This window comes from Apus apus, chromosome 2 (genome assembly GCF_020740795.1).
Source record: "Apus apus isolate bApuApu2 chromosome 2, bApuApu2.pri.cur, whole genome shotgun sequence".
NCBI lineage: Eukaryota > Metazoa > Chordata > Aves > Apodiformes > Apodidae > Apus > Apus apus.
The window spans coordinates 16,747,364-16,762,753 of NC_067283.1; the positions used below are offsets into that span (position 1 = coordinate 16,747,364).

General features: G+C 37.3%; 1 protein-coding gene across 3 annotated transcripts in view; it reads left to right on the plus strand.

Moving 5' to 3' along the window:
- Positions 1-15,390, plus strand: part of MPP7 (MAGUK p55 scaffold protein 7) — a 144,330-nt gene that overhangs the window by 96,786 nt on the left and 32,154 nt on the right. For all 3 annotated transcript variants that reach the window (XM_051610352.1, XM_051610354.1, XM_051610353.1), the window contains exons 7-12: positions 937-1,068; positions 8,667-8,748; positions 9,666-9,751; positions 11,392-11,466; positions 12,064-12,260; positions 12,786-12,850. In XM_051610352.1, coding sequence (XP_051466312.1) covers positions 937-1,068; positions 8,667-8,748; positions 9,666-9,751; positions 11,392-11,466; positions 12,064-12,260; positions 12,786-12,850 — 637 coding nt within the window. The remainder of the gene's footprint in view (positions 1-936; positions 1,069-8,666; positions 8,749-9,665; positions 9,752-11,391; positions 11,467-12,063; positions 12,261-12,785; positions 12,851-15,390) is intronic.

A 15,390-nucleotide genomic window follows, 5' to 3' on the forward strand; every position in this document is an offset into this window, starting at 1 on the left:
CTGTTATTCCTGCTACAGTGCAAAGTTTTCACTATAAAAGTAAAAGCATCACTTAATCATTTTTACCAGTTTAAAAGGTATTACAAATAGTGAAGGGCTTTCAAAATAGAAAATAAGGGGTTTGTATCTAGATTTTTTAGAACCTCAGGAGAATGAGCTAATTTCCCTTGGCCTCCAAGATTTTTTAATTTCTGCATGTTTATAAATTATTTTATTTTTAAGATTGACCCTTTTGTCAGACTTTGTTAGGCTTGTCTTTGAAAAACCTTGTTTGAGCTGTGTACGAACTGGAGAAGCAACAGAGAAAGAAAGAAGGCGTGTGACAGGTGGTTGATAAGCACCCGCCTAAACTAAATTGTTTCAGCAGTATGTTCCTCCATTTCAATAATGACTGCCACAGTAAATTAAAAATTCCTAAGATAATTTGGAGCTCATATGAAAGGGAGCTGGTATGAGAAGGATTCCCTTACCAGGTAAGCTTCCAAAGCTCCTCTGAAGGAAAGGGCTGGACAGCAGCTCAATGTCATGCATCTGGGGTTTGAACAGCAGTCGTGGAAGATGCTTATTTGTTTCATAGGACTGTATCAAAGAAAATCCTCATCTAGGACAAGTAGAACAGTGTTCTTACTGTAGGAGAGTTGAATTTTCTTCTGTTTATAATTAATGTAATTTCAAGCTGTTGTGCAAAACACTTGGTATTTTTGTGTGCATGAAGATACTGGTCTGTATCCACAGTATGCTAAGTATGTACATTGCGTATATGAAAACACTTTATGTAGTGGTTTCATCCATTTAATGTGTTAAAATTGTATACAAGAACTACATTCAGTCTACATGTATCACACTAGTAGACTCAGGCTATAAAGAGTGTCTTTTGCTTTGTCTTTCATAAACTTTTCAGATGCTAAATAATATACTGACTAATAATGTTTCCAGGCTTTGCTCTCTGTACATGATACTGTTGCTCAGAAGAACTACGATCCTGTCTTGCCCCCCATGCCTGATGATATTGATGAGGAAGAAGATTCAGTTAAAATAATCAGGCTCGTCAAAAACAGGGAGCCATTAGTAAGTAACCCTGTCTTTTGTTTTGGGGTTCTGTGTTTGTGCACGGGGTGGGCTGTGTTCTGATTGTGAACATGAATGAGTAACATTCACTTGAAATGTGGATAGGCAGATATTATGCATGTTTATTCATAGCATTCAATAATATACCTCTGAGTTCCACTCACTGTCATTATTAGAACAGCACATGAAATGAGTAACAAGAATGTGTTAATTCAAGTGTTTGAGCATTATATATGTGGGCCAGTCTGAGCATTTAGATCAATAATATATTAATCATTTATCTTTAGTTTGAATCATTAACTGCTTTTAAGATGAGAGAGGGAGAATGAATCCCCAGAGAAATCTTGACCTTTGCTGTGAACTGTGCCTGTTAGCATTCATGTAAAAAATGTGACCTTTTGATACACTGAAAAGAAAGCAGAAAAACATATTTTTAAATACTTGAATTGAAATCTGGGTAAGTTTAAGATGTCTGTTGTTGTACTTTGGATTATGAATACTAGAAATATAATATCTTCATGGGGATATCTGGAAAAATGAAAGGACTAAACCTAGGTTGTATTACAAGAATATTAAAATGTTTTACTGATCTGGTTATTTTTATTTGCTGTAGAGTGGGACTCACCTTGTATAAAGTTTAACTATATGCTTCTTCTCCTGCAAACCAGTAAGAGCTTTGTTTTATGTTATGCTGGATGTTTGTTTTAAGGGATAGCAAGAAATATCTGCAAAGTTACTTTGAGAAAGCCGTGATTTTGTGCTTGAGCTGACAGTGGGAGAGCGATGTCTGTGTTAGATATACAGGAGTAGCTTGTCTCACAGTAGATTTTACTATCACTCTTACTCTTGTTGGATTTCTGACATCAATAAACAAGAAGTAAGTTTTGGTATTGACTGACTGTAGGTGCCCATGGGCATAATTAAAAGTTTGACCATATGGAAAGTTTTTACTTTAACATTTTAAACCCTTTTATTTTTCTATAGTTTAATATGCATCTTTAAGCTTTCCTTTTAGAAGTTCTTTAAAGATGAAAATAAACTTGCTGTAGGCTTTAGTATCAGAGTATTTATTCTGAAAGGTGTGAAGAAATTTGAACATGTAGTATAAAATTAACTCTAATTCAACAGCTTCTTTTTAGTGTTAATGAAAACACTGTTTTTTCTTTAATTGTTTAGAAAAAAACTTAATAAAATCTTAATTTTATAGAATGTTTTGGGTTGAAAGGCACCTATAAGACCATCTAGTTCCTACCTCCCTGCATGGACAGGGACACCTCCCACTAGACCAGGTCACTCGAAGTCCTGTCCAACCTATCCTTGGACAGTACCAGGGATGGGGCTTCCACAACTTCCCTGGAAAACCTGTTCCAGTAGCTCACCACCCTCACAGTAAAGAATTTCCTCCTAATGTCTAGCCTAAATCTACCCTCTTTCCAGTTTAAAGGCATTACTCCTTGTCCTGTTGCTACCTGCCCTTGTAAAAAGCCCCTCCCCAACTTTCCTGTAGCCCCTTCAGGTACTGGAAGGCCACTGGAAGTCTCCCCAGAGCCTCTTCTTCTCCAGGCTGAACAGCCCCAGCTTTCTCAGCCTGTCTTCATAAGAGAGATACTCCAGCCCTCAGATCACTTTCATGGCCCTCCTCTGGAGTTGTTTTAGAGTTTCATGTTTCCAACATGATTTGATACTAATACTTTTGTCAGTTAAATACTGTAAGTTAATACTATCTCAAAGTGGATTGGGTAAATAGCAACTCTGAAAACAAAACGGAGGGATTTTCGGAAAACTTACGACATACATACATTTTATATTGGCTTTTGAGATTTTTAAACCCTTTTAAAGGGACAAATAGAGTTGCCTAAGCCAAAGGTTATCTCCTCAAATTCCACTCTTGCCCATTCACTCCAGTGGGATACTGAGCTCTTCCAGATAGCCAGTCTGTGGGTTAATCCTGGCTGGCAGTTCAGCCCCCCACAGCCACTCACACACTTTCCCCAGTGTGATCGGGGAGGGAATCAGAAGGATGAAAGTGAGGAAGCTCAGGGGTTGATACAGTTTGATAAGTAAAGCAAAAGCCATGCTCACAAGCAAAGTAAAGCAAGGAATTAATTCACTGCTTCCCATGAGCAGACAGGTGTTCAGCCGTTTCCAGGAAAGCAGGGCTCCATCACATCTAACAGTTACATGGGAAGACAAACACCATCACTCCAAACATCCCCCCTTCCTCTTTCTTTCCCCAGTTCTATTGCTGAACATGACATCCTGTGTTGTGAGAAATCCCTCTGGCCAGGTGGGGTCAGCTGTTCCATCTGTGTCCCTCTCCCAGCTTCTTGTGCACCCCCAGCCTTCTCACTGGTGTGGGTAAGGGTGAGAAGCAGAAAAGTCCTTGAGGCAGTGTAAGTACTGCTCAGCAATAGCTAAACCTTCCCTGTGTTATCAAACACTGTTTTCATCACAAATCTAAACCATCACACCATATGAGCTACCATGAATAAAATTAACTCTATCCCAGCCAAAATAAGTGGTGTATCCACACTTAGCACAACTCTTGTGCTCAGCAGGTAACAGAATGGGGTTTTTTTAGAACTTTTACTAGACAGGATGGCAGCCATGAAAAATACAACAAATGTGAGACAACTCAGTTCTTCAGTTTAAGAGTGCTTAGTTTATTTACCAAGGTGAAAACAGCCTTATAATGGAATCTGTGTTATACATATTATTAGGAAGAGAGAAAGGGTGGCATAAGCTAATTGCAACCTGCAGCTACTTGATAGTTGGGAGTAGAGTCGGACTCTTCCCAGCAGTGAAAAATGCTAAAACACAGGGCATTGGGCACAAGTTGCAGCCCTGAGAGGTTTAAATTGAGAATTCAAAGAAATATTTATTTAGGTGGGAAGGTGGGAAGTCCAGCACTGGAACAAACTGGAGATGTGGAATCTCTAACCTATAGAATAAGACAATGGCTGACCTGATCTGACATTGACATTAGTCCTGCCCTGAGCAGAAGACTGGCCTGAATGACTTTCAAAAACTGCACTTTAACCAACATTTCTGATATTGTACCTTGTCTGTATGGGAAAGGAGTATTTGTGGTCTTTCCAAATTCCCAGCCTATCTTGATGTTTTATTTTAAATTCTGTTTTGCAAGTTACTTGTTCTCCAGGAAGACTTCGAAGAATAGTGTATAGTGTCCTCCTCTTCCCATAACCCACCTTCATTCCATTTTAACTGTTAAACATTAATTTCCATGTGGCAATTTTATAGTGACTTATGACACCATAACCACAATTAATAAAAAAACCCCTACTATTTATGTCTTTATCTTCCCTAGAGTATTTTTTGCCTTAGGTAGGGATGAGAAGAAACACGGATAGTAATTCAGATAAGGTCTTACCAAAATATGGCACAGCAGAATAAAGACAGGTTTATGTTAGGTATATTTGATCTAATGCATTTATGCTTCCTGAAGTTACTTTACTAAAGAAAGGATATTATCTATGTTTACTAAACTATTTAAAATTTCATTTTCTATTTATTTCCATGTCTTTTTAATGGCTTTTTCTTCAAAGCTTGCTGTCAAGTCTTCGATATTCTTTGTACAGATCTAAGAGTCTCTACTTGTTCATTTTTATTTATTCATTATCCTCCAGCCAAAAGTCTGACTTCCACTTGCATCATTATGTTGGTATTTTTGCTACCAAGCTTGAGACTGGAGGTACGATACAATATTTTTTCTGTGATGGAGATTGTCTGGTTTCTTGACTTGAAGAACTTTTCTTTTACCTCAGGTACACTCCCATTCTGTCTTTGTACACAAAGAGTAGAGATTGTTTTTCTGCAGAGCAGTAAGCTTTGCATCAGTTGCACAGCCTGGACGTTCTTGAATTGGATATCTCCTTTGGATGACTTTGAGCACTACTCTCTCTGAAGCAAATTAGGCTCTCTCCTAACTTCTTTGGAATATATCTAGTGACCATTTTAATATAAAACTGCACCACATTTCCACTTCTACTTGTTTGTGCTTTTCTGTGATTTAAGCACCTCACTGGTGTTCTGAACTGGTGTTAATCGCATATTAATAAAGCCTGAGTTCCCAAGAGTAATCATCTCAAAAGAGAGGGAAACATACGGTTTGTGGGAGGGCCTTCTGTTTGCCAGATTTCATCAGTTCAGAAGTCAGTACGGAACTTTGCTCCAGTTTTTTGGAAGAGACGATTTAAACTTTTGGTTAATCCTTCCACAGGTTGTTGTGGGGTTTTTTTCCTCTATTAGCACAAGCCGTTCTAGCAGCGTCTCACTCAAGTGAGGTGAAACTGTGGAGGTTTTATCTGAAGAAAGTAATTTAGAAGAGCTCTGGGCCTAAGTAGAAATATCTCTTTTTAGAGATAGTCCAAAATTCACCTGGCTATAACTAGGCTTAGCATTCCTGTTATCCAAATGTACAACCAGCAGTTTAGTTCCTGGTTTTTCACTACTTCGAGGTCCCAAATAACATTCCAGGTTTGTTACAGCTGTCATGCAGTTATTCTAATTAGTACACTTCCTCACATGAAGGTGGTTGCTTCTTCATCACACAGATTCATTTCACATTTGAAAACTAATCTTATGTTTTGTGTATAGTAGGAAGAAAAATAGGCAGCTTAAGTGAACGAACCATGCCATCTATTTAAGATGCCTGCCTTAATGAATGTGTGATTAATTATCCCAAACTGTTTCTTTTCATTAAAAGAAACATACAGGAGGAGCCTAGACACCCAGCTTGAACTAGATACCTGCTTTCCATACCTGAAGTTGGATGAAATGAATTGGCGTGATTTAAAAGAGTCATTTACATGTTCTGCCCATGCAGATTATACAGCTCTTGCTTGCCTCTCACTGAGTCCCTATAGCTCAGGCCTTATTGGTGAAGGAACCTGAGTGTTTTATAGGTAGGATTAATTTAGGTTTAGTGACAGCTTTAGTGTGCATAGCCTACATGTATGTGGGCATCAACTTTTAAATAACTCCTCACTATAAGGTAGGTAACTAATATTTGTATTTGCATTTTCAGTCGAGAATGAATTAAAATAAGGCTTATTGAAGTACTTATTTGCATTCAACATCTGCATGTACTTTTGTTTAACAAAAAGGTATGCAAAAATATTACTGATGTTTCAAACTCTCTCATTAGTAATTTATTTTACAGGCTAGTACTTTCTTTAAAAATAAAGGCTTATAATGTTTATATTCGGGAACCAGCAGATCCATGGAAAAACTAATAAAACTCCTGTCTGCGAAACCCTGAGTTATGCTTACCAATCAGTGTTACTGCATTAAAAATGAAAAGAAAAAAAAACCCAAACAACAAAACCAACCCAAAAAAACAGTGAAAAAAGCCTTGCTGAAGGAGCTTGTATTATTTTTAGTGCTTTTGCATGGTATACTTTTAAACATTTTCTCAGTCTGATCACCACATGGCTCCGAAAGTCCTTATTTTTCCCTTTCGAAGCATTTTAAACCAAGCTATGCTATTACATCTGTATATGTCTCATTTAGGGTAACTTACACTTTTGGCTCGCAACACTGAAAATATTTTCCAGCTCTCAAGGTCCAGTCTAACCTTCTTCCATTTTTAAATCTCTAAATGAGGAGCTGCACTGCACATGTAACTGGAAGTACTGGAGCTGAACATCTTTCAAGGAGAAAATCCTGCCAGATTATATTTACCCCATAGTTTAAGCAGGGCTGGCAGGAGTACAGAGAAGCTGGTTTGGGTTTTCAAAAAGAAATCTACTTGTGTTTTATTTCTTTTTAAGTGTTCTAAATTGGGAGGGAAGGGGAATTTAAGGAACCTCCTTTTTACTTTGTGTACCACAGGTACACCCAAATATTGAAACTCCAATAGTGCTTTTCATGGGCCTGCCCATTCACTTTGAGTTTGTCATAGAGGAGTTATTGACAGTGAGGTAACTCAGGTTAAATAATTTCCCTGTAAATTCAAACTTGATTTTGTGCTTTGAAAATTCTGATTTAACTGTTATTTTGCTATGGAGTGCTGGCCACTGTTAAAAGATTCAGTCAAAGAGAATATTGTGTGGTGGCTGTTCTAATTTTCTCTATTTGCAATCAATGCAGCTTGCATATAGTAATATATAAATTAATCCCTCATTTTTATTTTGTGCTAAATTTCCTTCTTAGAGGCAGAGGGAAAGGGAAACAAGTTTATTTAGTAAATAAAGTTGTTAAACTGCAGTAAAATCTCACCCCCTTTATTTCCTTGTATGTATTTCAGCTTCACATCCATGGAACATCTAAAAACAGAAGTAGTGATAAATATGATGTTCATGTTTAATCTAAAGAAATACAGAAAGCTAGCTGTAAAAGCAATTTAATTATTCAGGGAACTTTATTAAGTACTCTAACTTCAAGCACAGCACTTCTCTGATGGAAGGAAATTCTAACTACTGTGTTGGAGTCAGAGGTGAGGTAATACAGTTTATTTGCTAATGAAAAACATGGAAATTTTTAGAAAATTTACTTACCTGTCAGGGTCGTAAATACCTCTCTTGATTAACAAAGTCAGAGCTATCACAGGTCACTAACTACATTGATATGTAATTGTGTGCAGATAAAAAGCTGTTGGCCAGGAGGTGCTTTTTTTGTGTTGTTTTTAAAAAATGCTGGATCAAATCACCTTTTTGAAGGTGATTATACAGTACAACTTATCTAGCTAAAATCCCCTTATTATTCTGTGGATTCTGCTTTCCAGAGCAGGGCCAGCATTTCCCCCCTTGCCCCTTCCCATCTGCCTGAAAGGAGGGATCTGCAGCTGAGACAGCAGCTCCATGCCTCTGTTTCCCTTCTCACTCGGCAGCGCTGCTGCTTCCCCATCATCTTCTGCCTCTTTTCCCGGCACCTTTGTGGTTCTAGCCATAAAGGCATTTTTCTCATCTAGACAGCTGTTTGCTGGAAATTTAACTACATGACATCATTTACCTAAATGCCTTACTGATGCGTTTGCGTAGTGTATGAAAACAGTCATGACTAACTCAGGAAATGTTCCTCCTCTGCATTTCTGTCCTGCGGGTATTCCAGGTGAGCCTTGACGTGCAGGGACATTTCTCAAATTTGTGTTTATTTATTAGTAATGTTGTAAAGCAAAACTATGATTAGTGGATACACAGGCAGCTTGGAGCATGAAGTGCAATGGTGACTCACATGGATAAACTTTTTTTTTTCCCCCATAGTATGTAATGTGGCCTCTTTTAATGCAGGAAAAACAATTTATCAGTTATTAATGGTTTAGTACAGTTTTAGCCACAGACTCCAATGAGGTGTGTGGCAGTTTACAAGTTAATTAAGTTGAAAAGTAAATTTCTTGTATCATTTGTCTAAATCGTATGAGTCCATTCTGAATAGAAAAGAATTCACACTTTTACAGGATGGTAATAGAGCGATGTATTTTGTATATTGTTTTCATCAGCAAATATCATTTGTGGCTTGTTCATACACTGCTACAATTTCAACTTTTTGCAATTTTACCTAGCAAACGTTTTTTTAGTGTAGTTAATTAAAATTATGGCAAGATTAACCAAATAACTTTTTTTTTGTTTATTTTAAAGGGGGCTACAATTAAAAGGGATGAGCAGACTGGTGCAATTGTGGTGGCCAGGATAATGCGTGGAGGAGCTGCAGATAGAAGTGGTAAGGTGTTGCTGTTTTCCACTAGCCATTCAAGTTCTATAACTCAGAAAAAGATAAAATAAAATGGGAGGATTTTGCACCCACAAAATACATCACTAACGCAAACAAAAGTGTTTGGAGTTTAGGCAGCTTTCCAAAGTGATATTTCAATATTGGTAGAGGAATTCATGCTGAATTTTTTCCCCTGTTCGCTCGCAACCAGGTATCTTTGAGTTGGCAGGTGCAGGATTTTTGAAGATACACCATGGTTTGTTTCCAACTGGATACATCCACTTAGTGGAGGTACTGATATAAACTAATTCAGCTGTCCTGAGCTCCTCCATCAGCAGGATTCAATATTTTTACATTTGGAGTTTCAGCTGGTAAATCTCAAAATGCCAGCATGTCCTTGACTGCAGATGTTTAGTTTGGGATGCTCAAAGTGTGAAAGAACTCAAGCAAGAAGTACTGAGTTATACTCTAAAGGGCCTCTTTTCATTTAAGAGAATCTAGGACAGCTGTGCTTCACACTTCGATGGGATAATGGAGTATATCTAGATATATATTGTTACATTAAGAAGCATTTGTGCCACAAATTAGCACTCAAAGCCTAAGTGATCTTTGCAGTACTTGCAGCTGTGTAGCAGTAAGAAAATAGCATGAGTAGAAGTATTGGCACAGACATTTTTCAGACATCTGCATAAAAGTCTGCAGAAGTCATAGAGAAATGGTACTAATTTTCAGTAGGAAGGAAGGAGGAGAGTAAACCAACCATCTCAAACTTCTTTTTGAGGACAGCAGCTGTTGTGTTTACTGTATATTTCTGCTTTTAACTTAGAGCTTAAAGTGGATGAGCAAGGGAGAGAAAAGCTGAACGTTAATGGCATTTTTTGCGTAATATGTAGCTACCATTTAACACCTCCTCTTTACCTCTGTAGGTCTTATTCATGTTGGTGATGAACTGAGGGAAGTCAATGGGATTCCTGTAGATGATAAAAAACCAGAAGAAATAATACACATTTTGGTAAATACAAAGCATTTTAAAATTAGCTCATGTGAGTCAAGAAAAAGTAAAGAGGCTTAAAATTTCTGGTGTATTTCTTAGAAAAAAGTGTATTATACAATAATATAATCATGGCACACGATGACCAGTTGAATTTAAATTACTTTAAATGTATGAATTAATAAATGTGATAACTCCATGTGAAAATTAATTCATAATACATGTACTCGATAGAATGAACTAACAAGTACATTAAGATTATATAATATTGATTTGGAGTATATAGCCATATATATGATTGTTTGCACTCCTCTGATCTACACAATCCCTAAAGCCAGCCTAGTTACTCACTTGTAGAGCACTATTGCAAATTAAGTAACTTAGACTTTTTCAGAAATATTCAATAAACATTGAAACAGCAAAGAAGCCAAAGAGGGTCATGACAGCTCGTTATATTAATGGTGTAGGCATTTCAGTATCCATAAATGCCTTGCTGTCCTGCTGAATTGAGTGGCTGTCTCATAGTTTCTGAGATGTTTCATTTCAAGTTTCACTGATATTCATGCTTGTTTTATGGTTTTGTGTTCCCCACAGAAATATATTTCCCTGCAAAAAAGTGATATTTAAAAATCTCTAGAAACACAATGGCACTAGACATGGTGTGAACAATTTCCCCATTTACCTCCTTGAGGTACCATATAAACATCAGAAGGTAGTTAGAGCCTGTTTCAATAGTAAGAGAGTTATTGATTCCAGTCCTATGGCTGGTGAAATAAGACCTTGGCTGCTGCTTGTCAAACAGGGAGCTCTTGGATCGCAGACACGCCGGCAGAAGTATGTCTCGATTGGTAGTGGACAGGCCTGTTTCCATTTTGCTGAAATCGTTGGCTGTCTGTTGCACTCTGCTGGTTTTATGAAACTTGTCGGCTGCATGCAGTGGTAGCAGGGGCTCCAGCTGATTAGCACTTCCTTCTATAGCAAAATGTCACTGAGGCAGTGGGAATATATCCTAGTTAATAAGTAAAATGCAGCCAGACATACTTTAAGTGGGATATAGGGGAAGATGAATGGATGAGGTGGTTGATGATGGCTAACTTGTTTTAAGATTTATAGTGCAGGGCTTTTTTTCCATTTAGTACACGTAGTCTATTCAAAAATGTGTTTCTTTTCTAGCTTCTCAAAGTTGCCAAAAGAATAAATCCCCCCAGTAGTTTTATATGATAAATATGGCACAAGCCTGTTTGAATATTTCTATCTTCTTTTTTTTTAAATTAAATGTTAGTTGGATTTTTCCAGGGGTGTTCTAAATGTGCCAGGAGTCCAGTAGTTGCTTCTAATATGCATACATTTTAGCTGTAGCATTTGCTTCTCCTTTCAGTGCAGAAGCAGGACCTCTGAAACATGCAGGTCCCAGTTTCTGACAGTCTGTCTCTGCCCACCAGTGAAGCAAATAAAACTGAGCATTTCAAGTGGGTATTTTAATCTTTGCAATGCAAATTGTGGTAGAGTGAAGCTGTCAAACTCCATTGATCATGCTTGGGAGAGGATAGATTCAATATATTTGAGTATTATAAATGTAATTTTAATTTGTTTTCCTTTTAAGATTTTTTTTAAATGTACAGCTTAATTCTCAGTGCATTTTCTTTTTAAATGTTCACCAGGCTCAGTCTCAAGGAGCAATTACATTTAAAATTATACCTAGTGTGAAGGAAGAAATGCCAGTGAAAGAAGGCAAGGTAGGCAAGACTATTTCATCAGCTACTGCAATGTGTGTTACACTGAGGTTATCCATTGTTTGCTTGGATTTATGCCTCTGGATTCAGTTTTTCTGATGTGACAATGTGTAGTGCACCGTACACTTAAATACTTAAGTGCTGAATTTACAAGTGGGTGTAACATGGTTCTTAAATCCTAACTCTACAGCATGAAGTTGTCATAGCTAATCTTCAGTCTTCTGCAAGGACCTGGCTTACTTCCAAGTACTCTGTTTCTTCTGTTGTTCACTGGATAGAAGACACTTGGTAGCACCTTGGTTCAAAAGTACCTTCTGTTCTGTTCCCCATTTGGGTATACTCTTCACCTGCACAGTCCTGTTCACCTTGGATCATAGAGACTTTACTACATTGAGGTTGTGGTTGCTGGAGCAATGAATTAAAAATTCCCAAATAAACTTCTATTGTTAGACATCCATAAGGATGTTTTACAGCAGTAAGTGTTAATTGCTTTGCATTATTTAGTTCAATAGTTTTGAACAGTAAAATAAAAAAAAGGGGAGATGACTTTCTAATACATTCAAAATTTTTATTCTAAAGATAAAACATGGTTTGTTCCAGATGTTTATCAGAGCCCTATTTGACTATAATCCTAATGAAGATAAAGCAATCCCTTGTAAAGAAGCTGGACTTGCTTTCAGAAAAGGAGATATCCTTCAGATCATGAGCCAGGATGATGCAACCTGGTGGCAGGCCAAACATGAAGGTGATGCCAATCCCAGAGCAGGCTTGATCCCTTCAAAGCATTTCCAGGAGAGGTGAGCTACTGACAAACATGGCTTCATTATTTTTTGTAGTAAGAAAGGACACTTATTTGCCGACTTCTTAACTTCGCATCATTGTCATATGAAATGCTCATAGTTTACATTGGTATGATAAACCTGCATTTGCAGCAAGACAACTGAACTTGGAAACCTGTTGCTGAAATACTTTTGATTTCCTTACTTGTCTGGCTAGAATTAATAATGACAAAAACTGATAGGATAACACTGATTCAGACTGAAAGAAAAAACATATGGAAAATAGCACATCAGTATCTATATTCACACTGATGTACTACGCAGGAATAAGAACTGCAGCAGGTTTTGGAGAGCTTACAAAAATTTTAGGCTTGGGATTTAATTTTTTAGATTGTGAATAGCTTGTGTTGTTTTAAGTTAATTTCATTTAAAATCTTGTGGATATTTTGCAATAGCCTCATGATGTTACGTGTTTATTAATCCAAAACTTGCAGTGAAAACTGAGGAGTTTGTGTCTTTCCCCTACCACCTCCCATTTTATAGGAGATTTGCACTAAGAAGACCAGAAGTGCAGATTCAGCCACTGAAAATTTCCAACAGAAAATCATGTAAGTCTGTTAACCTGGAATAGGATTCATACTTCAGATCTCTAACATTATAAAACAGCAGTTTGCTTCAGCCCTGTGACTCTAGGATATGTTTCCTGTGAGCACAATAGCTTCTTGATCACATGGTATAAACAGGAAAATAAATACAAGAGCTGAAATTAAAAGCTTGAAAAGCAGCTAACAATTTTTCCCAACCTTCTGACTTTATTTTTGAAGCACCAAGTCCAATTAATTTTTTAATATGTATTTGAAAGGTTGAAGACTGTTCTTTTCCTGTTTAAATGGTACAGAATAGGCTTATAGCTTATATAATTGGGACTGCATTAGTAAAGTGAAATTTTTATTTAGAGTTTATATATAGTTTGTGATGTTTTGTGTCCTGTGAAGCAGAACAGATTTTTAAGTTGGGACATTCAGTTCTTTGCCAGGCTTTCACAGAACCACTTCTTCCTGTTGTTTTAACAAATTCATCCTTGATAGTCTCTGCTTTTAAATACAGTAGTTGCACAGTGTAAAGAAAATAAGCTCTAAGAAAGTGCATATATAGAAACAAATATTTTCTTTCCACTAGAATTTACATCAACATCTGTTTTAAGTATTATTACGTATTTTGCTTGACCTGTTATTTCTTTCAGTTGTACAGTCTTATAACAAAGTGAGTAGAATGTAAGAAACTACCATGCTTCAGTAGGATCTAAATCTTAAATACAAGCATGTTTGTGAGTTCAATAGAAATTTTCAAGCCAATGGTCTAAAATTTCCAACCATCTTTCATTCTTTTAACATTAGAACAAAAAGTAGGGTTACTGTGGCAAGCACTAAATGCAAAACTAAATCTTAACTTTTCACTTTAAAAACCCCTTACCAAGGTTTCTGTTGCAATTTTCCTAACTCCTTGCTGTGGCTTTTTGGTTCTGAAGTTTGACAATTACTGTTAGTTTTCTAATAAACTGCATTTTCTATCTCTCATTCCTTTTCACTATTTGATAGTGTGTGCTAATGCTGTTGTTAACTCTAAAACCTTTGATTACCTTTATGATTACAGTAACAGACTAAATGATTGCACTATAGCTTTTCTAATTTACATACATCTTTGTTAAGAGAAACTCCTTCAGCTTGTAGTAAATCTGTTGTTTTCTAGGTTCTAGGTCAAGTTGCTCTTCCCCAATTTTAGAAAAGTGTGTGATCCCACGGTATAGCTATTTTTCTCTGCCCACTGTTGTCCAATCTGGATAATACCCACAACAAGAGCCTTCAATTAATGTGGCAGTGGTGCTTTTGAAGAGGTAAAGCAGCTGCTGCAGAAAAACTGCATGATTTGTTGTGTAATGAACTGCATCTTTTTAGTGACCTTCAAGTGAAGGGTTTTACAAGATGCATCCCACCCTGCTGAATAGGCAGCCTGAACTTGATTAGGAATTGCCAAAATGATAACCCAAAGAAGACCCACAATATTATGTCTATTATTGTTGTCTCTGCTGTTTCCACTGACTTTGCCTTAACTAGCTTAAATAAGGGAGAAGAGTTCCTCTCTTTATCCCCTTTCCTTTAAAGCATGACAGAGCCTTAGGGTCAAGCAGTATGCCTAGTATTGTTCCCTTCTAGACTTTCTTTAAACAAGGAAAGATCCAGCTAAATACCATCTAGAAGGCAGGGGTGCCTCTTGAAGGAGGAAAGCCTGTAATGTAGGTTTGTTGTTTCAGTCTTCTGTTACATGTGCCAGTTTTCCATGGGAAGAGGGAAGGTGCTACTCTGAGTAGAGATTCATCCCTTCATTCAAAGTCTAAATGTGCTTTTAGTGTTGGGATGGAATTCAGATCCATCACAGAGGTGACATTTTAAGGAACCAGAATTCAGCTACAGAAAAAATCTTGTGGCTAGGATATTGATGAAGTTGCTCTGAGGGAAACTTTCCTTCTACTTGCTTGGCTTCTCAAGAAGATTCCACATAAGCTGGTAAACTCTAGGCTCTTGTGACCTTTCTAAAGTTATGCAGCTTTTGCATGTGACCAAAAACAGCAGTGAAGCTGTGAGATGAGGAGGCCGTGTCTGTATTTGTACAATCACTTTGCCAAAACTGGGAGGTGCTGGAACGTCATGCATTGCTCAGCTGAACAAACAGCATGCTGCTGGGTATCAGAAAAATGTAAGGAAGGTGGAATAGAGAAGAGAAAATGGGAAAGGACTGCCTGGTCTGATTTTTTTATCCCTTTTCTTTACTGTGGGGTATGGCCCACTGATTATTGTCTTCTGAAGTTTTATTTAACAAGTTCCTGTATAAGGAGGTGGGAAACTGGTAATGTTTGATTTCATCTGATTCTTTTTTAATCCTGTACTACAGGCCTCCAGCTGGATATAGGGTTCTCTAATATTTGGAAAGGTAGTTGTGTGGGGAAACTGATGTTCTGTAGATCTTCCTGAACTAGTTGTATCTTGAGAAGTTGCTTGCTAGCACAGTTGATCCTATCCACTTGTATGATCTGAATTTCCTGAGCAGGTTGGAGGAAAAGGGCAATTTGCCAAATAATACTTTTATAGAT